At 43.3% G+C, this 27,377-nt stretch overlaps 1 protein-coding gene across 2 annotated transcripts; it reads left to right on the forward strand.

Annotated features, from left to right (window-relative positions):
• The first annotated feature begins 1,332 nt into the window (after window positions 1–1,332).
• PABPC1 (poly(A) binding protein cytoplasmic 1) lies at window positions 1,333–27,330 on the forward strand. 2 transcript variants are annotated; one of them, XM_074986845.1, is made up of 15 exons: window positions 1,333–1,980; window positions 8,248–8,441; window positions 8,544–8,659; window positions 11,391–11,521; window positions 16,610–16,704; window positions 18,804–18,941; window positions 19,039–19,134; window positions 20,208–20,480; window positions 20,698–20,788; window positions 21,221–21,331; window positions 22,568–22,722; window positions 23,381–23,465; window positions 24,273–24,403; window positions 24,529–24,624; window positions 26,883–27,330. In XM_074986845.1, exons 1-14 carry the CDS (start codon window positions 1,788–1,790, stop codon window positions 24,619–24,621), a joined length of 1,902 nt encoding a protein of 633 aa, XP_074842946.1. In that variant the 5' UTR covers window positions 1,333–1,787; the 3' UTR covers window positions 24,622–24,624; window positions 26,883–27,330. The 2 variants fall into 2 exon arrangements, with proteins under 2 accessions (XP_074842946.1, XP_074842945.1); XM_074986844.1 differs by having other exon boundaries at window positions 1,334–1,980; window positions 11,391–11,530.
• Window positions 27,331–27,377: the final 47 nt, after the last annotated feature.

Genomic DNA, 27,377 nt, shown 5'->3' on the forward strand with positions numbered 1-27,377 from the left:
CTGTCACAATCCAACTACCAGTGGATTATGCTCAGGGCTGCAATCTGGGCTGTAGGGTACATGTAGGGTTGGTCGACAGCAGGAAGCCTGGTCAGTGTCAGTGTGTTGCTCCGTGGTGTGAAAGATCCACACATTTCTCTAAGCAATGCAGTACAATGGAGCTGACCCCGACTTCAGGCAGCATCAGCCGGAGGGAATCCTCCCCGGGAGGCGGCCTCCCATCGACTCAGGCTGCATCCCCCCCAGAAGCAGCGCTGCGGGGCTGCAGCGGGGTTGTGCGTGTAGCCCAGCCCCAGCCGCGCTCAGAGCTCCTGCCAAAGCCGCACTTCCCAAGCTAGCACCAGCAGCGGCTCCCGGCGCCGCCCTGGGCCCGGCCCTTCTCGCGCTTCCGCGGCTGCGGCCGGGAGCGACGCTGGGCTTGCGGGGCTAGCAATGGCGGCTGCCCCCAGGGCTGCTCAACTACCCACGCCCGGGAAGGCCGGGCTGGGCCAGGCAGCTGAGGGCCGCTGCTTGCGGGTGCGCGGCGGGCACTTCGCAGGCGGGCAGGAAGAGGAGGCGGGCCAAGGGTCTCTGCCCGCAGCTGGCGGGCGCCCCACGCGGGAAGGCGCAAGGCCGCGCCTCAGAGCCCGCCTGGCGCAGCACAGCTGCGGCCGAAGCCGGGACTCCAGGCGCTCCCACAGCAGCCGCCCGCAAAGCCCCTCCTCTCCCTCCCCTACAGGAAAGGGGGCGGGTGGGAAGCACGCAACGCCAGGGCAGGGCACGAGCTCCGCCGGAGCCTACCCACGCACGCGCCCCAGGCCTACCGCCTCACAGGCGTGACAGCGCACGAGCACTCACGCCAGTCACGGCCCGCGCGCTGTCACTATCCTGCAGACCGCCCCTGCAGAGGGTCGGAAAGACGGCGAGCGCTCTCGCGCATGCGCTCTCGGCTCTCTTTAGCACGGCACGCGCTCCCCAGATTCTCAGGCACCTTGACTTACAGCGGCGCACGCGCTTTGTGTCGCGTCTGACTGTTGCACATGCGCTCTGTAGGTAATTCGCTCTCTTCCTTTGCACGTGCGCGGGCGCCCACCCCGCGCTGTTACGTAGAACATGCGCTCTCGTCCGCGTCTCCATCCCCCTCCTTTTTTCCCCCTCCGGCGTTCCATCGCTCGTTTGCTTCCTCTTCGGCGCCTGCGCCTTCCCCTAAGTCTCTTTGCGCTGTGGTGCTGCGCGCGTCCCTTCGTTCCCCCTGAGCTGGCGCCTGCGCGCTGCGTCCGGTCGGTGCGTGGCGTGCAGAGCGGTGGGGGCGGACGGGGGCGGGGCGGCTATATATAGTGCGCGGCCGGGGCGGCGGCCTCCCCCTTGTCCCCCGGCCGCTGTCGGTGCTGTGTGCGCAGTGCGTGTGCTCCGGTCCCCCGGACACGCCGGCCCGGCCCCGCCGCACCATTTACTACTAAAAATCCTAAAAAAAAAAAAAAAAACCCAAAAAAATCTAAAAATCCTGAAAAATCCATAAAAATCCCCCCCGAAACCGGCCGGTTTGGTATAAAATAACCCGGTGAAGCGAAGCCCCGGACCCGGCACAGCCGAGAGGAGACACCGAGCCCGCCTGACCCCCGCCTAGAGCAGACGCAGCCGAGACCGCCGCCAGGGCCGGCCCCGAGCCCGCCGGGCCCTACGCGCCGAGAATCCGCCCCCCGGAGCCGTTACGTTTCGAATCCGCCACTCGCCCCTCACGGAGCCCGGGGCCGCCGCGGCCTCCTCGCCTCAGTCTCACCCCTTCCCCGGCTGGAGACGGCGGCAGCATGAACCCCAGCGCCCCCAGCTACCCCATGGCCTCCCTGTACGTGGGGGACCTGCATCCCGACGTCACCGAGGCCATGCTCTACGAGAAGTTCAGCCCCGCCGGGCCCATCCTCTCCATCCGCGTGTGCCGGGACATGATCACCCGCAGGTCCCTGGGCTACGCCTACGTCAACTTCCAGCAGCCCGCCGACGGTGAGCGCCCCGGGGGGGAAGGGAGGGTCGGACCCGGGGTAAGCGCGTCCCCGCCAGACTCGCGCTGCCTGGCGCTGGGCTTCCCCTTGGGGCGCCTGGCCCCGGGGGAAGGGGCGTCTCTCCTCCGGGAGATTTACAGCTGGAGGGCCGGGCCGGGGGAGTTGGCAGCCGAACAAAACTTGGCGCGGTGCGGGGGGAAGTTTGTGCTGCGGAGCGGCCGCCGCCGCTCTGTGACATGCGGCCTGGGGCTGTGCCTGCGCCTCGTGGCGTGGGGGAGGTGCTTCGCCAGCTCGGGAACCGAAAGTGGATGCGAGCGCCGCGAAGTCGAGAGCCCGGCCGCGCCGCCCCAAGGCCGTCTGCCCCCGGCAGGAGCGCTCGCTGCCTCGCCCCCTGCAACCGGCCTGCCCGGCTTAGTTCCGCTCAAAGCTAGTTGCAGCCCTGGCTGCCAGACCCTGGACTCCTTGATAGTGAGGGTGGTCGCCAGCAGGGTGTTTCCAGGTATTTCTCCCGCCAGTAAGGTGCTCAGTGGAAGAAGGGAAGGGGAATTACAACCGGTTTGGAGGCAGTGTCGCAGGGATCACCAGCTTGGCTGTGGCCTTAGCAATCGGGCATGTAGGCCTGATGTGGTTGAGAGAGCAAAGGAGGAAGTGTTAGGCTATTGTGAAATAACCTCGCAGTCCGGTATGAAGTCACACAGAGGCCTTGGCAACGGATGAGTATGGTTAAAGCAGTATAGAGGGCTTGTGGAGTGAAACTGGGGAGGGGGGGGTTCACTTTTGAAATAATGCAGTGTTCAGCACTTACAGCCTGTCTGTCATCTAGCAGGCTTGCTTTTGGTACTTAATTTGCCTGCAATAAATTTCTGAGCACGTTCTGTGGAGTTGTAAAAGCTTGCATTACAACGTCGGTGCAGCTGTCGGTGAAGTTAAAGAAAGTAAATTATTTTTATGCTGTTCACAAATGATCGGTAAACAAACCTTCAAGGTGAACCTTGATATACGAGGCGTCCCTTTGGAAATGTGTTTTGAAGGGCCCATCTGACCAGTTTTAAACTGAATCACTTGTTTGACTATGAAGTGTCATTAACTCAAATGGCTTTGATTGAAGCACAGTTTGCCAATACCGAAGCACGTATTTTTAGAAATAGAGTCTGCCCTGCTTATTTCCCAACTGTTAAGGCATGTGGATTAACTGGTTTGTGAAATTAGTTTTTCTATCTATATGCTGTGGACAGAGTCTGGTTTACTGTATTAAATGGTCTGTATTTACTGGATGGTAACTGATCTCTTCAGCCTCTTCACAATGCTCTTGTACTTCAGAGAGTTTTATATTTTGTTCAACTAATACTTCAGATGGAGTGGATTTAAATGCGTATAAATATGTCTAGGTTTTAAATTGACAAAGGCCTACAGTCCATTACCCTTGTTCCAGACATCTTTCACAAGGAAAAAAGGGTGGGGTTGGGGTTGGAGCCAGTCAGTTCTTTGATGTGATAACTTCATGGTCTGTGTAAATGCTTTCAGAAGTTGTAGGTGAGTCAGCATATGCCACTCTTTTTTCTGATTTAGTGTTGAAACCTTTCCTGGTCTATTACAAGGGTTGAATACTGTCATTTTGGTGACTTGATTGTGCATTATTCCTAAATTCTATTTGCTGTTTCAGCTGGGTAAGATAATTGCTTATCATTTTTGATTCTTCTTGTTCCATACCTGCTGTTCCATCCAGAGGTATTTGCATGTTAGTGATGGGTAACAATCCATCCATTTAGTTAGTTTCATTTAAGTTTGTACATGACTTTAAAATCCTTTAGGGTGAAAGGCTAAATATACAAAAAAAATTTTTCTGTGACTTCTATGGGTGAAAAATATCTACTTCCTCTGTACTCTCATGCTCAACTGACAATTATATCCCCTCTATGCAATGAAGGCCACATTCCGAGGGTATTTAAGCTATAATTAATTAAACCATGCAATATTATTTTAATGTAACAAGGTGTGTATAACAAGCATATACCTTCAAAAGTTGTATTTGTGGAATAATCTTATCTGCACTCTAACATATCTTTTTTATTTACAACACTAACAAGTGTTGGAAATTCTTGTTTCAGATATATAGTACTAATAATCCAGGAAACTCAAACCTCTTTTAAAACACTAATTGTATCTGGTGACACCCTTGTGAGGTAGGCAAGTTTCTCCACTTTATACTATGATTTATCTAATGTGAGTGAGTCAGTGTCATTCAGCACAAGAAAACAGGTATTGTCTCATCCCCTAACTAGAGAAGATAATTGGTAAACAGTGTTTCACACAGCAGCTTTTATCAAAAGATTTCTAGATTAAATGTTTGCAGCATTTTATTTAATGTACTGAAATACATCACTGTGTATTTTTAGTAGCACCATACCTTTTTATGGGCTCTATTCCACACACAGTCTGTATAAAGTGACAAATTGCAGTCTCTTCTGAAGCTGAATGTCCGGCTCGCAACTAAAATGGGAACTACTGACTCATTCAGTAGACGCGCAAGCAGAATCAGCAACAGTATAACATGAGTAAACTCAGTAGGTGTGGACATTTTGTAATGAGTTAACTATTTCATCTATTTGTGCCTTACAAACAAATGCACAGTCCTTTTTGGAAAAGAAGCTAAAATATATTGGATGCAGTTAACTTAGCTAGTTACAACTCCATGGGTGTGGAAAAAGGCAAATGACTGATTCAGATACCCAGTTTTAAAGTGTATTCAGTCCTCATTACTATAACTTTACAAATGGAAACGGAATTAACTTTTGTCCCCTATGCAAAGTTGCTTAACAATTGCTATGAATTCAGCGCTCAAGAAAGGGGCCAAATTGGCAACCATAGAAGATATATTTATCTAGACCAGGTACATGACAAACAGCAGCCACGTTTTCTGCACTGTCCTTGTGTGCGTGGGAAAGTTACATGAATTTCAGTTGCTGTAGTTCATATGTTAGTAAAAGGGTAGTATGGACTTATCCCCTAAACGTTTGTTTGAGGATGTGTCCTGGGATGCTGTGTTTTACAAACAACTAGTGTTTATGCACAAGTCCTTAAGTGCTACTGGAACCAGCAATGAACTCGTTTTTGTCCCCTCTTTGAAGACTGCCAACAATGATTCTAATCATCTCTAGTTGTGGTACCAGGGTGTAGGTGCCTTTCCAGTACTAAGTTTACCGAATCCTCCATTTCACATGGCCACTAGCTGGTATGACGGTAGCAACTTCTGATTTTTATTAGCTCCAGAGTGGCCTCCAGTTCTCAATACTGATCATATGAAGTGGGGGAGAAGGGATAATTTATGTTCATATTAAATTTTGCATCAGTTTATTCAGTGGCAGAACAAACTTTCATTTTTACAGTTTTAATTTTTATCCAGTTTACCAATTTTAACGCAACGTTTTATGCAACCTGGTGATATTTTCTCCAGAGTAAATGCTATTCTTATTTTATTCTCCTTCCACTTTATAATTGATGCCATTATATGTGAACATAGGCATAATATGTTGATTGGAATGAGAGTTTAAATAGAACTAGTTTTCCCTTAATCTCTTGCGATTACTAAGCTTCTGTCAGTAGTATATACCTATGTATTTTCTGCAGAGCAATAATCTTTCAGTACAGACACTGCCAGTTTGATGTGAATATCTGAAAATGAGTTAGAAGTAATGGGCATGTGTATTAAAGACAGTGATCAGGATTTAAAGATTTTCTGTGGACTATGATACACAGTTGCTTGGGTAGAAATGAGGTGGCAATTCAAACATTAATAAAACAATTTAGGCAGCAGTCAGCTTTATAGAAATAGTTAAGCTAATTTTGAAATGGAAACTGGCAGTAAATTCTACAACTCATTAAATGTTTGACAGTTCTTCAACTTAGAAAAAATGATTAGTTGACACAATTACTATTTTATTTAAACAAATGGCTTACACTCTGCACATAGTTTTTCATTGTTTCCTACTATGTCTCTAAAATGATCAAAAGTCTTTTGTTGTGAAAGGAAAGGCTCTCTATTTTGTTTACAATTTGTTAATTTTGCTCTTCTCATAGGAGAATAAGATTATCTTTGTGGGATACTACAACACTAAAGAATGCTCTTTAAAAAGCATGTTGCCTAAGGGCTACTAGGTTACGTGGGATCATTCCATCGACGATGTTTCTTTTGAAAGTAAATAATTCTGAGAAATAAGTTTTAAAGCTTTTTATTTGTATCAAAGGTGTTTCCCATGTTGGAATGCTTTGCTGTGAGTGCAGATAGCAGCTCAACAGGTTATTGGTGCCATTAGTTGAGGCTTCAGGAATTTACTGGGGCTCTGCTTTAAATTCCCCTTCCAGATGTACATAAAACAATTTAAAACTGGGGGAAGCTGGTCCAGGTGACAGTAAATATGTGCACCATAATTTAGTACCATCAGTGCTTGTTACTTAAATAACTTCTCACTCTTTTATAAATGTCGGTGATTTTTAGTCATGTTATTGCTAGTAAGTCGTAATTGTTAGTAACGTGGTTACGGAGGTTTATTTTTAAAAGATGCAAATGTCAAATATAGTGACATTAGGAATCCTAGTCTTTAAGTTGGCCCTGGATCTCTACTGGTTAAGTTATTCCACAGGAGTGGTTAAAAATTAATTTAGATTAGTTCATACAATATGTAGCATTGGAGCTGTGTTGGACCCAAGATAGCAAACAAGGTGGATAGGTATATCTTTTATTGGCTGAACTTCTGTAGGCGTGTGAGACAAGCTCTTGTATTTACACAGAGCTGCTCCTCATGTCAGGGAGATGCAGTACGTTTTCATAAACTGTAAGCTTGAGATCTTCTCTCTCTCCAAGCAGAAGCTGGTCCAGTGAAAGATATGTACCCACCTTCTCTCTTGTGTATTTTATTCATCTTGTAAATTTTCAAGAGTGGTCTTGCTTTTAGCTATAGAAACGGTTTGTATATGGAAAGCGGGACCAAATGTTTCCTTAAATCTGTTTAGAAATACAAATAATATTCCTGTGCTGATGAGTTAAATGGTTGCCCCATGCATTTGCTGTTTTCAGTTTTCTTTGAATTTTCGGAAAGAATAGAAGCCCGTCTAAATTAGTATGTCCTAGTCTTGCTTTTTCATCCCAGTCCTTCTTAGATCCTCTTTTTTTTGGATTACACCATTTTAGTAATCATGTTGCTCTAAGGGTTGTATTGGACTTAAAGAGGAACTAGAGCAGTATTTCCAAAATGTGGGGCAGGATGCCATTTTAAAGGGGTTACCAGTGCTGACATTAGATGTGCTGGTACCTACAGCTGAAACAGAAGCCCAAAGACTTTGGTTCTGGGGAGTCGGGCTCAGGCTCTGCGTGCGTGTGTGTGTTGAGTGAGGGGTGTGGGGGGAAGACAGGTTATATATATTCCAGCCTCATGGCTCAGGGTTGCAGGCAGCGTTCACTCTAATCTTTTTACACCTGTGGACTCAATAAATTTTACGGCTGTGTCCACACTCAGAGAAGTCTTCGAAATAGCCATGGTACTGGCCGTTTCCAAGAATACTAAATGAGACACTGAAATACATATTCAGCACCTCATTAGCATGCTGCCAGCCTTGGCACTTAATTGCCGCTTTTCACTCCTGAACTAGATGTGGGATAGGTCTATCCAAGTAACTGCAGGCATAGTAATGTTGATTAGAGGTGTGTGTGGTGGGGGTGTTATAGCTGTAACAGCCCTGATGCTGTTAGTTATATCAAAATAAAAGTGTTTTTGGTGATGTAACTTCATGCTGAGCTGGCATCTGTTGCTTTGGCAAACATTTTTTTTTTTGCTGGTATAACGTCTATCTGCACTATGAGGGATTTGTTGAGGTGTGTATGCCAACAAACCTTTCCCAAGACATCCAGGTTGTACCAAATTGATACATTGTCATCCTTGCTCTTCCATACTGTATCTTGAGCACAGAATGTCTACCCTGCTCACTACTCTTGTTAGCCCAGGAATAAAGAAAACCCTACCACTTTCCAATCCAATCTGTTTTTATTCTCTTAGGTAAACATTGAGTTAATTAGTTCTGATGTTCATTTAATACCCATGCTTAAATCTTTGAACAGAAATTATTTTGGTGATTGAGATTTGGGAATGGAAATCAATATTGAAACATGTCTAACAGTTAGTTTTACCAAAAATGAATAACTTTCCAATGTAGCTAGTATATTACTAAAGAAAAGTGGCTTCGTGCTTCCTGTTAACTTTTGTGTCTGTTACAGCTGAACGAGCTTTGGATACTATGAACTTTGATGTCATTAAAGGCAAACCAGTGCGCATCATGTGGTCTCAACGTGATCCATCTCTACGCAAAAGTGGTGTCGGAAACATCTTCATCAAAAACTTAGACAAATCAATTGACAACAAAGCTTTGTATGATACATTTTCTGCTTTTGGAAATATCCTCTCTTGTAAGGTGAGTGGAAAGTAACAAATGGTGCCCAGTGATTTTGATATTGGGTGTTACAAAACTATACTGGGGATGTTTGGGAAGTTATGACATTTTTTTCTTTAACAGGTGGTATGTGATGAAAATGGGTCCAAAGGCTATGGATTTGTTCATTTTGAGACACAAGAAGCAGCAGAAAGAGCTATTGAAAAAATGAACGGCATGCTGCTTAATGATCGCAAAGTGTAAGTACATAAATACATACTCTGGGGCTCAGAAGACTCAAATTCAGCCTAAAATAGATTACTTCCTGAAGAAGCACATTTTTCTAAATAAAATGCTAACATTAAAATTAAAAATCTAATTCAGTGGTACTGTAAATATGTTGACTACCGAGCACAATCCTTGCTGCTCCTATTGGTTGGTTTCTGGCCAATGGGAACACTGAGGATTGTGCTGAGGTCAGGGTAACATGCAAGATCTACCCTCTCTGTCTCCCCTCTCCCGTCCCCCCCAACACCTCATCCCATTCCCACGCAAGTGTTACGCAATGCCTAGAGCAGGGTGAGCAACCCCGACACACGTGCCACTCTAGGTAGGTGAGCTGATTGAGCGTGGCCTGTGACAGAGGCTCTGGCCCTGCCCCTCCTCCCCTAAGCAGCATGCGCCGGGGCAGGAGAGTAGGACTGGGGCAGCAGTGGGAGTTGGCCCACCCCAAGTGCAGCCTGTAGGCAGCGGGCATGAGGGCCCAAGGGTGCCCTGGCCAACCCCCTCCGCACCAAAGGGTAAAGCTTTACATCTTATAAAGTTGTTGGAAATAGGACTATTAGTGACTTTAAAAAGTATCATTGACACTCACTGTACATGGAGGTCAAAAGGTCAAATTTTGGTACTCCACCTTGGAGGTGTTGCTGACCCCTTGCCTACAGGCGCAGGATCCCTGCTTTGAGTGGCCTGGGGCTTTGGGAGGCAGGAAGTCTGCCTGAGAGTCCTGGCAGGCTGGGTGCCAGATCCAGCCTGTGGGCCATATTTTGCCTGCTCCAGGGATAGAATAAAACTGAATTAATCAAGTATTCAAAACAGTATTACTCCCCCTCCCCCCCCACTGAAGGTATTATCAAAAACAGTGACACTAAAGCTCTTGTTTGACACTGGATTCCTGTTTCCTAGTCTAGTTCAAGTCTGAATGTGTTACACATATGATTCTTAGGACATCCCTCTTCCAAATCACTATACTTCTAAAAGTAAGCATGTGCAACACAGGCGTGGCTATGTAACAGATACTCCTAGGACAGTTCAAGGGTGGTGGTGGCTTGGAAAAAATAAGGATAATAGAAAATCAACATTCTGTTTTCCTATTATTTTCATTTACACGTAAAGGAATGAAGCAGCAGCAGCCAGAGAGATTTTGTATTGTAGTGTTCTGAGGCCCTGCTCTGGAAAAGGTTGCAATGGGAGACTCTTCCAAGTAGTTTTATACCATGGTTATAACTGACTTGAGACACTTAATAGATGGCAGTGGCTGTAACTACAGCTTCAGCTGTAGGTATTTTTTTTTAACTAACCCAATAGTTCTAGCAGGTTAATGACTTTAAAAACCTGTAATTCAAACATGGCGTGCGTAGTGTATTATACAAGTTACATCTGCTTTAGGTTTTACTTTAAAAAAACATAGAATCAGATTCAAGTCCAAATGCAAGTACAAACCTAAACAAGGCATGCTGAGTGGCTTTAGGCTGCCAAGCCATGTTGATTGGCATGTGGGGTTAGCAAGCTAAGTAATTTTTAAATAGGATTGGTGAAACTAGAAGGCTAGTACAAGAATTCAGTCATTCATGTAGTAGCATTTGTGATTGTACTGAATTGGTTCTATGAGACAACAAAGGCTCTGCTGAAAGCACATTCCTTCTCTGGCGATGGGAACAGTAAGGTCAGTTTCTAAGCAGCTTTTCACATTGGCCAGTACAAGTGCAAGCTAGATCCATACCTCTTTGCTGGTAAGGAAGAGTGCTATATGAGGCTTCTGTCAAAAGGAAAGTTGGGTTTTTAGTGAGTCTCTTCGCCAAAAGTCAGATGGGCTGTGGAAAGCAGTATTTGAAGACTACAGTAAACCCTTGCTTTACATGTCTTCAGGTTGCATGAGACTTGCTTTAACGCAAGTTTCACACAACTTGAAGAGGTGTGGCTGTCAGCCTGCCTAGCTTCCCACAGCAGCGGGCAGCTAGGTAGACTGAGGGCCACTTCCCCCTGCCTTCCCAGAGTAGTGCTAGGCACCACTCTGGGAAGGTGGGGGAGGGCTTTTAGCTTGCTGTGACAGTGGTGCCGCTCTGGGAATGTAGGGGGAAGGGTTTTAGCCCCCCCAGCTGCCCGCAACTGCTAAAACTCCCTTGCCCTCCCAGGATCAGCCCCTCATGGCCCCAGCTCAGCCCAATCTGCATGGGGGGCTCCCAGCCCCTGGTGCACTACAGCCCTGCACAGGGCTTGGGCTCCAACCCCCACATGCCCCCCTTGCAGCCCTAACCCACCCCAGGCTTAACCCCAACCCAGTGCCCAGGCCCCCTCTGACTTACCCGAAATTTGGGATATGTGGTGGTAGTGTGAAACATAACTGTCGTGTATCCTAGGGACTACTGTAAAACATTTTGAGTGCACTAAAAGCCACTATATAAGAGTTTCCTTATTGTCTGATTACTGATGTTGAAAAGTAAACTTTACATTAATGAAATTTACAGTAATAAGATGGCTAGCACAATTACTATGAAAAAAGGGGGATTTAAATAGTGAAGAATAGTGTAACTGTTTCTCTTGCTAAGTTGTATCCTAAATATTTTATCTATTGGGAATTTTCATTCCTATTATATTGATCAGTTTTAATTGAATAATGTTATATTGATTGAATATTTGGCCATGTAGACTAGGAAAAACCTTACACATAGTCATTTAACTCCATAGTCATCTTGGTTTCCTTTAAACTAGATTTGTTGGAAGATTTAAATCCCGTAAAGAGCGAGAAGCCGAACTTGGAGCTAGAGCAAAGGAGTTCACCAATGTTTACATCAAGAATTTTGGAGAAGACATGGATGATGAACGACTTAAGGAACTCTTTGGCAAGTTTGGTAATGTCTTAATTTTTCACATTGCTTATATGACAACTCATAGAAAAACTTCAGTTGGCTTAAAAACCTCTTGATGTGCAGGTTCAGCCAATTATACAGAGACAATTAAAATGCATGGATGCTGAATGGTTGTCAGTTCAATGTTTGGCTCCAAAGGAATGACAAATTAGTATCTGCCAAAGATTTTCAGTTGTCCAAAGTAGTGTGCACACAAACCTGGCTATGAGAATTCATCCAGTTAAAAACAACAAGAGGACATTATATTTGAATAATACAAATAAATTGTTTTGAGGATCTTGGAATTACAAATGCAGTGGGGGAAATGGGCCTCTTTAGATTTTATGTCCGTTGAATAGTAGCTCTTTGAAAGACATTTTTAAATGAATGATACACTTGCTACATTTCTACTGCTGGGTAGTTACACCTATTGCAGTTCCCTCTTTAGAGGGTCTTCCACGCTTTGCTTGTGAATTAAGGATGGAAATATAGAAAATTAAGTGATCAGCAATATGATGGCAAATGTTAAATTTAATTTTGCATAACAATTTTGTTTAATGCCTAAAATCTGTACAGGTAACATAACTGTTGAAGATAGTAACGTTAAAACTTTGATAAATGTTGTTTTTCAAACACCTTACTATGATGCGTGTGGTTCTCCTGCCATGGAGGGTGAAAGTCTGGCTCTGCCTGGATGCTCTGCAACCTTCTTTGTAAGAAAAAAAAACTGCCAAGCCATCTTCTGCTTAGTGACTTGAGTGGTGATATAGGGCATTTAGCAAATTATACGGAGGAAAGCAAAACTTGAAATTCTTGTTCTGATTTGTATGACTGATTGCGAACTAATTTAATTCCAGATGTAACTTGCTGGTGTTGTGTTTCAAGAAGTATCTCATAATTCATATGCATGCTTGATGACTAATGGCCTTGTAGTTAATATATGATGCCAGCTGTGTCATTTGTGAAAGGGTGCAGTGAAGTAAATTCCTGGCTCTGGAAGTGCTTTAGTGGGCATAGACTCTTGCCCATTCGTGTAAGCAGATCAGTTTTTGCCCCATCGCCTCCAACTTGTTTCTTTAAGGCTTACCCTTTCGGCTGGGTTTTCACTGGGCCAGCAGAAAAGGGAGGTACTTGACCAAAAGGCCACTCCTATGTTAAATTTGTCCTTCAAAGCATGGAGGTATTAATGCTTTTGAAGAAAGAGTCACCAGCATTCTTTTAATATGGGCAGAATTGTGTATTTTCCATTGACCTTGTTTTCTGATATGGCTGGGCTGTTTTGGCTAGAATTTTCTGGAGAAAGTCAAAGCTGAAGCAGACAGCATGTCTGGAAACTTTCAGCCCACATTGTTGATTTGGCAAAATAAGGGAATAAAAAATTGCCTTGTAACGAGACATATTAGTCAAACTTAGTAGATGGGGCCAACGTTTCTCAGCCTTTTTTATTAAATACTCTTTCTCCCCCCAAAAAAAAGTACCTCGAGACCCCTGATGGTACACGTACGAACAGCTGTGTGTCATGGTCCTAAGGTAATCTGAGGTCTTGAAACAAGTGCCATACCATCTTTTCAGAGTACTGTACCCCTTTCAGGGGTCAGATTTGTTTTGCATGCCACCAAGCCACTCCTCGCTTAAAAACTACTGATAGAAACATGCAAAAAAAATTACAAGATTACTACTGGAAACTTGCTGATTTTCTGCCATCTTATTATCAAATACACAAATTGGAGTAGAAGTATTGTACTTATATTTCCATGTAAGGCATAGGCAGCAGTAGAAACAGAACTTTTCTACTGTACTTTTGATTGCACTGACTTAGTGTTTTCTGTATAGCCTGGCGTAAAACTAGGGAAATGTCTAGGTGAGTTGATGTACCCCCAGAAGACCTTGGTGTATCCTCCAGGGTACTGTGCCATTGGTTGAGAAACTCTGGGTGGGGCTATGAGCCTGCCTGTGCATTTGTACAAAGGGAAATAAAATGCACTTGAAATTTGTCATAAAATTCCTGGGTTATATCACTTAAGTTAAAGGTCCATTATCAAGGAAAATGCCATTTGTTCATGCTGTTAACTTCAGTGAAGAGCACCAGGTGCCTAATGTTTAAGCTTTTAAGGCTGCGTCTACACTACCAGATAAAATCAAATTTATTTATATCGGTTTTCTAATTCTGGAATTTAGAAGTTCAGTTTTGACCATCTTCACTCTGTGCTCCCCACAAAGTCGAGTCATTGCTGCCACACACATTGGCTAACACCAACTGTTGCAGTAGTGCATTGTCGGAAGCTACCCCACAGTTCCCTCATCCCCGTAGCATTCTGGGTGTGCTCGCTGGTCTTGACGTCCTCTTCCCCCATTGCATTTTCATCATTCCCCTCCCGATCCCTGGAAATAACGCAGAAGACACTCAAAATGAGAAGGAACAGTTTTTGGTTCCCCCCCATGTTACATGGCCAACATGGGTGCAACAACTGTATTCTCAATTGGCCATCCATCCCACCTCCCATCATTGCCAAAATGTGAGCCCAGAAAATAATGCTGGGGCCCAGAATGTTTCTTCCATTGTGAAGAATGTAGGAAGAAAGAATTTTTGGTTTCCCCATACACTATAATGGTGTTGGGGAGAGTCTTAAATTCTGGGTCCCAGACAGCAGGAAAAAAAAATTGTTGGTTTTCCCCTGGTGGCCGCAAGCCCAGGCATGGGGTAACTGGGGGGTATCACTGGATGACCAGTTGAACTGATCCTCTCCTGGCGGCAGCAAGCCCCTTAGTTGCTTGGGGAGACTTTTTCCCTGGCGGAAGCAGCAAGCCCAGGGTGTGTGTCGCTGGATGACCAGTTGAAGTAGTCCTGTCCCGTTTGCAGCAAGCCCCTTAGCCTCTTGGGGGGAGACTTTTCCCCATCAGCAGCATCAAGCCTTTTAGCTGCCGCGGGAGACTTTCCCTGGTGGCAGCAGCAAGCCCAGGTATGGGCCGAGGGGGAGGGGTCAGTCAGTGACCAGTTGAGCTGACCCTTCTCCACAGTGGCAGCAAAGTCCCCAGTATCGTAACTGCCAGGGGGGACTTTCCTACAGTGGCAGCAATGTTCCCTGTATCTTTACCGCAGGGTGAGACTTCCCCATGGTGGCAGCAAAGCCCCGACCTTCTTTCCTGTATGACTGACAGCATTGTCAGCACCGAACGGCAGCACATCCTTTTACTGGCTTGGGTTGGGGGCTACCCCCATGATGTGGTTGAGTGTGGGAGAGTCCCGGCCTCTGTGGCGCCTGTGCGGAAGGGAAGGGGGTTCGCACACAAATGTAAACTCCTGAAAAGAAGTTTCTTGGCGTGTTATACAAGCACGGCCCCCAGCACGGCCTTGTCGACACGTGGCATGGCAGGGCAGGGGCTGGCGCCAGGCAGCGCAGAAAAAGTAGCAAGTGTACAGGCAGAGCTGGGAACTTCCTGCAGAGGCTACGTGAACGAGTAGATGTGCTCACACCGCTAACGGCGTAGAAAGAAAGAAGCCATTTCTCAGGCTGTCGTACTAACATGAGCCCACAGCTAAAGGCTCGCTGCTCCCACTTGGAAGTTCAGGCTCTTCCTCTTACTGGAGAGCAGCGGCCAGAGTGAAGCACTGAGAGGAGATTGTGGGTTACATGCGGGACACCTCTGGAGGCTAATGAATTTGCTTTTAAGATATGGCGCTTCCACAATTGCCTTTATTTGAACTTCTGTATTTGAGCTCAGTGCTATACCCATCAGGTAACTGCAATTTTGTAAACCCGAGATTAGTGCGCCCAAAATGGAGCTAATGGTTTTTACAGTGAAGACAGTCGCCTGGTAAATTCGAGCTCACTGAATTAATTTCGGTTTTATCTCATAGTGTAGAGACAGCCTTGGTTACTTATTTCTCAGAAGTGATGAGCTTTACCTGGCATCTATAGGATTTGTGGGTGAACGTCAGGCCTAACCTGAGGCAACTGACAAAGTTTTGGCTAAGAGTCTTAAGGAAACATGGTTCTTACAGAAGTTGCTTATAGGGACTGAGGTGGCAGCACACTTAAGAGGGAGCATCTGCTGCAAATGGAGCAACAAGAAGGCTTCTGGATCAATAGAAAGTCTGTGTAGCATGAAAGAACACACAGTCCTTCGACACAGAATAATATACCTTAGGTTGTAAGCTCCTCAGGACGGGGGACCAAGTCCATTTGTGCTGTATAGTGTCTAGCAAACCTACAGACATTGTAAAACTTAGAAAAAGAGAAATGGTGGTTTAAAAATTGGATTGTGTGGAAAAACCCACATCTAAAACTGGTATGTAAGACCTTGTAACATCATGATATTTCAAATCGAGCAGGTTACCGATTCTGTCTTTTTCAGGATTTAGTTTCTTGAGGGTAATACTATGATTTTACCACCAAACAAAGAATGGTATGCAATAAACCCCCATTTAACGGACTAATGGGGGGGAGGGGTGCCCATTATAGCCAAATGGTTATACTGTTTGATGATGCACTGACCTTCCCAGCCCATCACTCACGCCTGTCCTCTACCCCTCCCTTCACTTTCCTGTCCCATTATGTCCCTCATATCTCCATCTCCCTATTACCAGGAGAGGAGCTAAATGCCAACCTGGCTCCTTCCACCTCCTGCAGCTCCTCCAATCCCTGGCTCTGAGCTGCTCACATGAAAGTAAAGCATGGCCGCCCCCAGCTTGCCAGTGGGCAGCAGCCTCCGACACCATGGCTACATCTCAGTGTCACTGGGGGCAGCGGCAGCTGGGCGCTGACATGCTCCATGCACATGGGGGCTGGTGGAGGAGAGCTCCTGTGCCCCACTGTAACCCCGCCCCCACTCCCCAGCTCCTGTGGGCCTGGTGGCCCTAACCCATGCAGTGACCCCTCCAACCCCAGGCACTCTGTCAGCTCCTCCAGCCCCAGTGGTGGCTCCGGTGAGTTTCCAGCATTTATTTGGGATGCGGGTGGGGTGGGGAGAGAGCTGACAGTGTCAGTTATTTCCAAAGTCTGTTATGTTGGGGTCTGTTAAATGGAGCTTTTTTGTTTTAGAATTGGCATGTAATATAAATATTGCATGCTTTTTTTTTAGGGCCTGCCTTAAGTGTGAAAGTTATGACTGATGAGAGTGGCAAATCCAAAGGTTTTGGCTTTGTTAGCTTTGAGAGACATGAAGATGCCCAAAAAGTAAGTTTATACGTGATTTTTTTCTTGGTTGATGCATAATTCTGGGAAACTATTAATTTTGAGTCTTGAATGAAAATTCTATTTGCATTCTGTGGATCCTTCCAAATTTTGGATTCAATTTTTATAATATGTGAAATAACAGGAGAGGAATATGCTACTTTGTTAGTGTTTTTATTTGATTGTGTGTGAGCAGAGTTCTACATTGGATATTTGGAAAATATCATTGATTGTTGCTTCGTTCCAGAAATATTTCTGATCTTACAAGAACTTACAAAATGGCGCTTCGATACGTTGCATCAGGGAGATAAATTCAGCACAAAAAAGCCAAATCAGAACGATATAACAGTTTTCATTCTGTGAAGTCAGCTCCCTCAGTTGTCACCAGCACAAATGGGCACACAGCAGATTTAAATAAATCCCACATAAGTAATACAGTAAAATCCCGACATACACGCACTCGAGTTGCACGTATCTCGGGTTAACATGACTGCTACCCTGACAGGAGCGGTTAAACTGCTCCTGTCGGGTGGCAGCCTGACTCTTGCTGCCCCGACAGGAGCTGTTTCCCCGCTGCTGTTGGGCGGCAGCTGCTCCTATCAGTGGCAGCAGCCGAGAGTCAGGCTGCTCTCCTGGACAGGAGTGGGGAAGCTGCAATGTGTTGATCAGTTTTCCCAGCTCCTGCCAGGGGAGGGGAGCTGGGCTGCCGTCTGGTTCCTGGCTCTCTGCCTCAGTGTGGGAGCCAGGAAATGGTCTTCTGTGAGCAGTGGGGAGGTGCGAGCCAGGCTCCAGCTCCACTCACTCACAGGAGCCAGGAAGCTTCTGTGCTGGTCAGTTTCTTGGCTTCGAGTTACATGCAAATTCAACTTACATGCGATTGCCAATAATGCAACCACTGTGTTAGTCCAGGGTCTATCTACTGTATGAGTAACATTAAGGTTTGCGTATTTTCTGGTCTGAGTGTAAATAAACTTTGTGGTGTTCTATATATGTATTACGTTTTTGTAAGAAGTGGCTCACTTTTGTGAGTAATACTTTTGCCCAAATGTAGAGAAGTGATTCCAGTGTATTGGATAAATACACGTTAAAACAGCTTTCAGTACAGGAGATGGATAATCTGTTACATCTGTTTTTCTATTTTTAAGATAAATTAATAGACATAGATCAGAACTAAAGCTTTCCCACAAAGGGATCCATTGTCGATTCAAAATCTTCGTGCGACTATTGCCTCTACTAGATTGCCCTTACTACCACTTTTTGTGGTTTTTAAATTTTAAATTGTCCTATTTTAGAATGTGTGAAAGATGGAAAGGGAATTAAGTATATCAATGATGTACAAAGTGAGTAAAACTTGGAGAGGGTTTAAGTAACAGTAATTTTAGGTGTTTAGCACTCGGTAAAATTCAGATGTTCATGGCCCTCTCACCTCTTCCCTTTGCATATGATTCAGGATATGACTACACAGGAAATTTTATCTTGGCACAGGTGTGATGCTGTACTTGTAGGTACTTGATCCATCTCTACAAAAGGTTGTAGCTAGGTTGAATGAAGAATTCTTCCATCAACCTCATAATACCTACATCAGGGTGTAGGTCAGTTTAAGTATGTCACATGAGATGTGAATTTTTTCGCAACCTTTAAGTGATGTCAGTCAGGTGACCTAACTTTTAAGTGTAGACCAGCCTTGAGTTAGACAGGCCTATGAAGTTGGTGTGGGTTCTTTATGTGGATTCTCCATGAGGGTTGGTTCACAGAAAAATTCTGACAGGATATCTTTAATATTATTTTCAGTATATTTAACCGTTGATTCAATATTTACTTCTCTCCCCTTTAGACTTTTCTTCAGCCTGCATATTGAACAGGAAATGCACTTTTTTATATATAATGTCATAGGTCTTAAATGCAGTATAATCGAAGATGTTCTACAGGTGGTTTGTTTTAATTAACTATATTTTGTCTGTTTTCTTGAAGCACTAGGTGGGCAAAATATTTTTTTCATAGAAGCATTATACGCTTGTACACTTAAACTGCATTCATGTCTGAAAAAACATATTAGGTTTTAAATGTTGTGAGCATTGGTAACCTTTTATTTATTTATGAAGGCTGTTGATGAAATGAATGGAAAGGAGCTCAATGGAAAGCAAATTTATGTTGGCCGCGCTCAAAAAAAAGTGGAAAGGCAAACAGAGCTCAAGCGCAAATTTGAACAAATGAAGCAGGACAGGATCACCAGATACCAGGTTACATTTTAAAATAGAATAAATGACTTTATTTTATGAATAATCTTTTTAAATTAAGCAAGTGTCTTTTCTAAAATGGGTAATTTTATTTTTTTAGGGTGTAAACCTTTACGTGAAAAATCTTGATGATGGGATTGATGATGAGCGTCTAAGAAAAGAATTCTCCCCATTCGGTACAATCACTAGTGCAAAGGTAAGGTTAATATTTTAAACTTAAATTGTGTTTGCAATGTCTTATGTGAAGGAATGAAAGTGTTGGTTTGTCATCCAAGAAGCGAGTGGCATTTGATTTTTTTCTCTGGTCTTTTCACCTGGCAATAATGGATGTGGAGATGTGGTAGAACGACCCATAAATCCAACCATCTTTAACTTTGTCTACTGATTATTATGAAAAACTTAACTCGTAAGGTTTTGAAAAGTGTATTAATGTATTTTTTGCATCCAGTGATACGTAATACCAGTTTTAAAAGTGCATGCATTATAGACTGCCTACAGTACCTTTTTATTCTTTACAACCATCACCTTCTTGAGCATGACATTCATGGTCAAGAACCATTGCATAAAGTATTTCATTTTTTCCACAGATCTTTGACAATAAAAACTCTGACCAATCAACCATAGAAAACTCCAGAAATCTCAGTCCAGATCTGGGATGCATGTATGCCAATGTTACTTACAAAAAAGAAAATTGAACTTTTTTAAATGCAAGGGTTCATTCTACTGTTCCACAGTAATAGGCCTGAAGTGACTAGTGTTGCTAGAGGTCAGACTTGTATTCTATAAACCAGATTTGGGGGGGATGAAATCCTTCTGTGCTATTCCTGGTCTTAGCACAGGAGCTGGCAGACCCATTGTATGCAGAGCAACTGGACAAAGTGGCTTTTTTCATTGTGTTCCTCAGTTCAAAACCAGAGATGATTTGACTCATAGAAAATCTATATATTAGATCAAATCATGAGGGCAGGGGGCTGGACTCGATGGCCTCTCGAGGTCCCTTCCAGTCCTAACCTTCTATGATTCTATGAAAATTTTGTGATGCTGCCTGTTAGTGGCAGTCAAATTCATTTGTTTTTTTTCCCTTAACAGAAGACAAGAAGTGGGTATATTGCGTCTCAAAATTAAGCAGTATATGTCGTATACATTCCACTTGCAGAAAGTGTAAAATGTAATTAATTCGCTAACCTAGAATTCAGTTCTTATTTGTGCCAGATTGTGCATCCTGCTCCAGACTGGTTTTAAAGAACTGTATGTTGTTTTTATTGGCAGGTCATGATGGAAGGTGGCCGCAGCAAAGGGTTTGGGTTTGTGTGTTTTTCTTCACCAGAAGAAGCAACCAAAGCTGTCACAGAAATGAATGGTAGAATTGTGGCCACTAAACCATTATATGTAGCTCTAGCCCAACGCAAAGAAGAGCGCCAAGCTCACCTCACCAACCAATATATGCAGAGAATGGCAAGTGTGAGAGCAGTACCTAATCCTGTAATCAACCCCTACCAACCTGCACCTCCTTCAGGTTACTTCATGGCAGCTCTCCCACCGGTATGTATAGAAATAATTTCATATTCTATGGCATTGATAGACTGTTTAGATGTAACAGTACATTGATTCATTCAAACATCTGTATTTTAGTATGTTAAAATAAGGAATTTTTTTCAGATCTTTGAATTAAACATTTTATAGAAGAGACTACTCAGAAATTGCTGAGTGGAGCAGGTACATGAAGATAAATAAATAGCTGTCACGATTTTTTTGACAGACTCAGAACCGTGCTGCATATTATCCAACTAGCCAACTTGCCCAACTCAGACCAAGTCCTCGCTGGACTGCTCAGGGTGCCAGACCTCACCGTAAGTAGTTCCCCTCAACTTTATAAACAGACAGACATTCCTGGGACACCTGTTATCTAGGAAACGTTAATCATGTGGCATGACAATAAAAATGTTGCGTGGTCAGTATATGTAATTAGTAGGAAGGGCATGTTCTGGCTCCTATTGCAGATGTTTGCCAGGAGACCTAATTTAAGATTCTTTGCTTTTTAAGTATAACTCCATGGGAGAGTTTATAATAAGCCACCTAGCTTTATTTAGTCGCTATCTCACAAATTGTCATTGGGTTGAATTCCAGGCCCCTTGTGCTCTCCCCACCCAGTCCCCATGACTGATGACTTTTCCCTTACCACTCTTATCTGTAATATAAATTATAATGCTGTGTGAGGTGTTTTGTCGCCATGCATCTCGTAGCAGTACTGAAATTCAAACACTCACTGTTTTTAAATGCAGCATTCCAGAACATGCCTGGAGCGATCCGCCCAGCAGCTCCCAGACCACCATTTAGTACCATGAGACCAGCTTCTTCACAGGTTCCACGAGTCATGTCAGCACAACGTGTTGGTAAGTTTGCTTTTAAAATCTGCATGATCCTTCCTCAGATATTAACCTTTATTTAGGTACACAACGCATGGGGCTACATTTCAGAGACGGTGATAATGTTTAATATTTCCAATACCTTTGTGAAGCTGAATAGCCCAGAGGCTTCACTTTACTCTTTTCTGTTCTTGCCCCAACTGACTTGGTTTCGTCTTGCCTCTTAGCGGCTCACTAACATGTTAGCCCAGCATGTGTTAGGAAGTTGGAGAAGGTTCCCCCTCCCAATAGCGTCAGACATTTCTGCCTATGGCTATATGGCTATTTCATATTTCACAGTATTTCCCTCCCATGTCAGACTGTTGTCTTCCTATTCTCCTGTTTTCTCTATCACCTACCCCTCTCCCAGTATCAACTCCTCTTCCTGCTGAGGAACATGCCCTGTTAAGACTGCTCATCAGAGATGACCCAGTGTCTCTAGGGGATATTGCTTTTTTAATCTTTCACACTCCAGCCTGAGTATTGCAACTATGAAACGATGTTGCTCAATGTATGATCCAACTTAACTTACTAGTTTAGTAGTACTAACTAGGAGTTCTTAACTCTTTCATACTATGGGCCACATCTTAATGATATTGCAATGGGTGACCCTATTTGTATCTGTATCATTCCTGTGGTAACTACAGCAGTGGATTATGAGGAAAAATAATATTGAGAAAATATTTATTTTTAGCTCTTGACATATTGTTGCAGTTGAGACTAAGAAGTGTCAGTATAACATAACAGTACTGCCTGGAGATCAAGAGCAGGTGGTAGAGGCCAGGTTCCTAGGACCGGTGTTACACATAGAAAATCACGTTCAGAATGTCTGCTATAGATTCGTAGCGCATCTAATAATGTAAAGCAATTTTCAGAATAAATTAATTGGCTATATGTTTTAATTAAGTCACTCCCAGTTATGATTGGGGTAGAATGAAATTAGTCTATTAATTAATCAAAAGCAGATGTTCCCTCCATGATGTTTTTGTAGCTTTTAAAGAGAGACAAGTAATTAGCAAAATAATGAGCGGAAAACATTCTTTTAGATTTTGAGCCCACAGGTTGGCAATTGGTATTTTTATTTACTAGGTTGCTGTTGTCAAATATAATACAATGGCTAAAACTAGATATTCAATATAGACCTAATACTGCGTATGGTAAGGTACAAAATGCAAGGTAATGAAAGCTGAATTGCTAACATACAATTCACGGTCATCTTTCCAGCTAATACATCAACACAGACAATGGGTCCGCGTCCTGCAGCAGCTGCTGCTGCGGCCACTCCTGCTGTACGCACAGTTCCACAGTATAAGTATGCTGCAGGTGTTCGTAACCCTCAACAACATCTTAACACACAGCCACAGGTTGCTATGCAGCAGGTATGTAGTCTTGGTTTTGGTAATTGAAGAGATTTCTTTGCTGAGGAAACTTTTTTCTTTTTACCTAATCTATGTCATAAATGCAAAGGGTCTGCCTTCGTTACTCAGGTTATTCAAGCCACGGAGTCTGATGTTAAGACTTTATTTTCACAAATCTAAAATATACGGTAAACAAACCTTATTTTCTGTTGTGATATTACATATTTTTGAGATTTCTAACCTATGTGGTTGAGATTTTTTTGTGTTTTGCCATAAGTTTTCTCCCCATTGCACCAAAAAATGTCAAGCATCATTAAGAAGGATGTGACCCAGTTCTGCTTGTCCTGTACTATACAGATATCTGATAATACACTCAGCTTGAGCTTTGCATAGTATGTTCAGCAAGGGGTGAGTCAGAAGTAGTGTGCATTGCAGTATCACTCATCTTTTATCAGCCTCTTGATGAAAATTCTCCCTGAATAATTATGTTAAGCTGATGGTTTGGTTCTTTTCATTCCCTTTGAAGCACCTGGCATATGCCACCGTCAGAAGACAGGATCTTGGGGTAGATGGGCCACTGGTCTCATCCAGTATGGCCTTTCTTATAAGCTGTGATGGTATGAAATATTTAAATGTGTCAGAATTTACCCTTAAAGGACAATGTTTTATTAACTTGCAGCCAGCTGTCCATGTGCAAGGTCAGGAACCCTTGACTGCTTCCATGTTGGCTTCTGCCCCTCCACAAGAACAAAAGCAGATGCTAGGTGAGTATGTTTGATCCCACTAGCCAATTTTAGTAGAGATTGAATAATAATTTTCAGCCTTGTTAAAGTGTGTGCTTCTGATCAGCTGTAAAAGGAGCATTTTGAGTATTACTGCTGCAGGATACATGGTGGTGTTTTTAATATGGAAGTAATTTTTACCTTTTCGCACTGTAGGGTTTAACGTTTAGCTATAGCACTGCTCAGTCTAACAGATGTAGAAAGGAGAGAGCTGCTCCTGTGTGTAATTAAATACCAGACCACTTTAGATTAGGATTAGGTATTTGATTTATTTTCCATTTTATTAGTATATTTATTTTCATTATAAGATATCAGTGTGTTATTTATCTAATGCAAAGGCCTTAACTAGGTAAGAGCCTGGAATGTATCACAGTGGGGTTAATACTGCTATAATTTAGGTTTTTAATGGATACACAATCTTTTCTTCAACAGCTCAATTGAGTTTGGAGATAACTTTACACAGAATCAGTTATTGATTACTATAGAGGCTCCTTTGATTTTGTTTTTATGACTAAAACAAGAAGTCCTGTGGCACCTTATAGACCAACAGATATTTTGGAGCATAAGCTTTTGTTGGCACAGACCTGCTTATGACTGATACTCTAGTTTTTATGCTCAGTGAGGAGTTTATCATTCAAATAGTTAAGCTGAAATACTCTTAATTTTCAGGAAGCAAAGTACATGCCAATAGATTGCTTAACAGATTTTAACACCTATGATTATCATTATCCAAAGCTAAAATTTTTTTAAATGAAATTGGTCACTCTAGAGTGCTAACATTTTTTCTAGGTGAACGGCTGTTTCCTCTTATTCAAGCCATGCACCCTACTCTGGCGGGTAAAATCACCGGTATGTTGTTGGAGATTGACAACTCTGAACTCCTTCATATGCTTGAGTCTCCTGAATCTCTTCGTTCGAAGGTAAGTAGACATCTAAACCATCCTATTCACATTGCATGTGTACTCTGTATACATTATCAGCTTTGCTATCTTAATTTTGTTGAACTTGAGCAAAGCATTTGTTAACAATTATTCTATCTGCTTAGGTTGATGAAGCTGTAGCTGTACTACAAGCCCATCAAGCTAAAGAAGCTGCCCAGAAAGCAGTTAACAATCCAACTGGGGTTCCAACTGTTTAATATGTAAGTTTTCCTTCGGAGTACATTCTTAATTGTTCTTAAGTGATCACGGGGCTCTACTGGAATTGTATTATTTAGCCAGGAATGTTTTAAGGCGACTTAGAGTGGCTAAAGTTGCTGTATTCCTAGAAATAAATTTCCTGTTATCCACTGTTAAGACTATCATTAGACAGATCCACCAACAATAATTTGAAAAGAGGAGAATATTTTAAAGCCACCTTTTAAATAGTCTGCCTATTACTAGAGCTATTTAAGTGCAGGGCTTCACTAAAGATTGTCCCTAATCTAGTGCCTCTTTGTATAAACATGTGAGTCTACTTGGTACAATGGCCTTTTTATTCCTCAAACAGGAGCTGCATGCTGCTGTGTGCAGGTTACAGTTCTGTCATAAATTATCGATATACTTCACAAATACCTCAACTTGCAGAATAAAAAAATAAGATATTAATACCCGAACATAAATGCAGCCACAAGATTTACCCAGAAGACTTCAGTAAAGGGGAACAAAAGGAAGTGGCTCAGAATTGGAGCTGTGAACTAACTGTAGTTGAAATATGTAGTGTCATCAGAAACGCAGTTCATTGATGAATGCCTCATAAATTAGAACTTTGGAGGAAGTCGCAACATCTGGCATAAATTGCTATCAATATTGTTATTCAAAAGGCAGCTTGAGAATTTTGGGGATGTTTAATGAGCATGTGCTTTAGGATGCTACTGTGTGTGGGATTTGTCTGTTGTTGCCCTTCCCTACACTCTCTCTGCAGTAGCCATGGAGTTCATCTGTTATGTAATAGTTTGTGCATAATATCCAACATCTTCAAAAAAAAAAAAAAAAAAAAATTGCCGGGCAGGAAAAGCTTATTCCTGAAGAAATTCTGCATTCTGTGGGCACAGTTGCGGGGGGCGAGAGAGGAGGGGCTGGGATTTGAGCCCTCTGCTGCCCTCAGCCAGCAAAGGCAAGACACACCATTCTGCTCTACCTGCACTCCCATTTCTGGAAGCACAGAGCTGTCCAGCTGAAGACGCTGTGTCTGGGTTTCACCGACTCCACAGCTGAGCTGAACGCAGCATCTTGAGTTCTAGTGCAAGTCATGCTCTCCTTTGTGCTGGGAGCCCTCCTGTTTTCTGCGCAACAGTGAGCGCCTGTGGGTGTGCTGGGGAAAGTGCTGGAGGGCAGCAGGAGGGGAACAAGGGAGTGATGGGAACAGGATGAGATGGAGAAGAAAAGCCAAGAGCAGAAGCCTCGGGGAAGTGGGATCCCAGTATCTGGTGTTCCCTAAGCAGCAGTCTTCCCATGAAGGAGGCCCATTGAACCCTCACCCTGACAAACCCTACTCCCTACATGTGCACCCCACTGCTGAACCCACTCCACTCAGCCCCAGTCAGCTACACTTGGACCTCCATCCCTTCCACTGAGCCCCATATCACCACCTGGACGCCCAAACCCCCACGCTCAGCACCAGATACCCTCACACCCTGCACACAGCCCAAGGGAACAGACAGCTCCTGCCCGTCCCTGACAACCGTTTGTGCATCCAGAGCTCTCCTTGAGCTTCTTGCACCCAGGTTACCCCATACAGAAACCTCTCAGCCCACACCTGGATTCCCCCTACACAAAGCCTATCCATACTTGAATCCTGCTGGGCTGAGCCTGTCCACCTACGCACACCTGGTGCGCCCAGCGAGGAGGGTTGGAACATTTTTTCTAGTGTGGGCATTGAGCGCCATCGAACCAAATTACTTGCAAAGATCCTTCACTGCTAATATCGCGGCGCTACTTATGTGCTGATCCCTGCCTTTGCCAATTTGTTGCTCATACTGTACTTTCATATTGTTTTTAAGGCTCCATGACACATTACTATTTGACATTGGAAATAGCTATTGTATTAGATGTTCTCCATTGTTGTAATTCAGTGTCTGGTGGTTATTTTGCTGCAAAACTAGGCCTTATTGTCAGGTGCTCGGAGTAGGGAGGACTCGAATTCAAAATCTGTTTGTATTGCCATAACTTACGGACTATGGCCCGGTTGTGCTAAATATTGCATAAGGAGAGGCAATTTAGTCTCTCACTGACTTACTAGGACCTTTGGAAAAGGCACAACTTTTTTGTACCTTTTTTAACATCTGTTCGTGAATTTGTGATGTTTGTGAAGGTCTTTAAGATAATTGTATAGATATAGAAGATACTATGAAAGTGCAAAGTATTATTGTAAATTACTAATTTTGTTCACATTAAAAACTAACATTGTTCTTGTTTACAGAAAGATCCGGGACTTCAAACTAGAACTTCGCTTCACTGAAGGAAAAAAAAATCTAAACATGGAAAAATTATTAAATATTGAGAAAAAACATTGCAAAATATAAAATAAATAAAAAAAGGAAAGGAAACTTTGAAGCTTATGTACAGAGCAAACGCCAGGGCTAGCAAAACTAATGCTGGTCCTAGATTTACCTATTGATTTAAAACAAAACAAAAAAAAAATTGCAAAATAAAAAATACAAATTAATGTTTTATAAACCCGGGGGAAAAGAATTTTCAGCACAGTACAGAAATTTAAAGCATTCCTTTCTTTAATTTTGTAATTCTTTACTGTGGAAAAGCTCAGAATATCGCCACTGTTTTAGTTAACAGTGAGAATTGATAGCTGAGCAAAGAAACGTAATTTGGATTATAAAATTCTTGCTTTAATAAAAATTCCTTAAACACGGTTTTATTTAAGACTTTCCTTTTTCTGGTCATGTTGGTATGCCTCAGA

Source organism: Carettochelys insculpta, chromosome 2, assembly GCF_033958435.1.
Source record: "Carettochelys insculpta isolate YL-2023 chromosome 2, ASM3395843v1, whole genome shotgun sequence".
In the NCBI taxonomy this organism is placed as follows: domain Eukaryota; kingdom Metazoa; phylum Chordata; order Testudines; family Carettochelyidae; genus Carettochelys; species Carettochelys insculpta.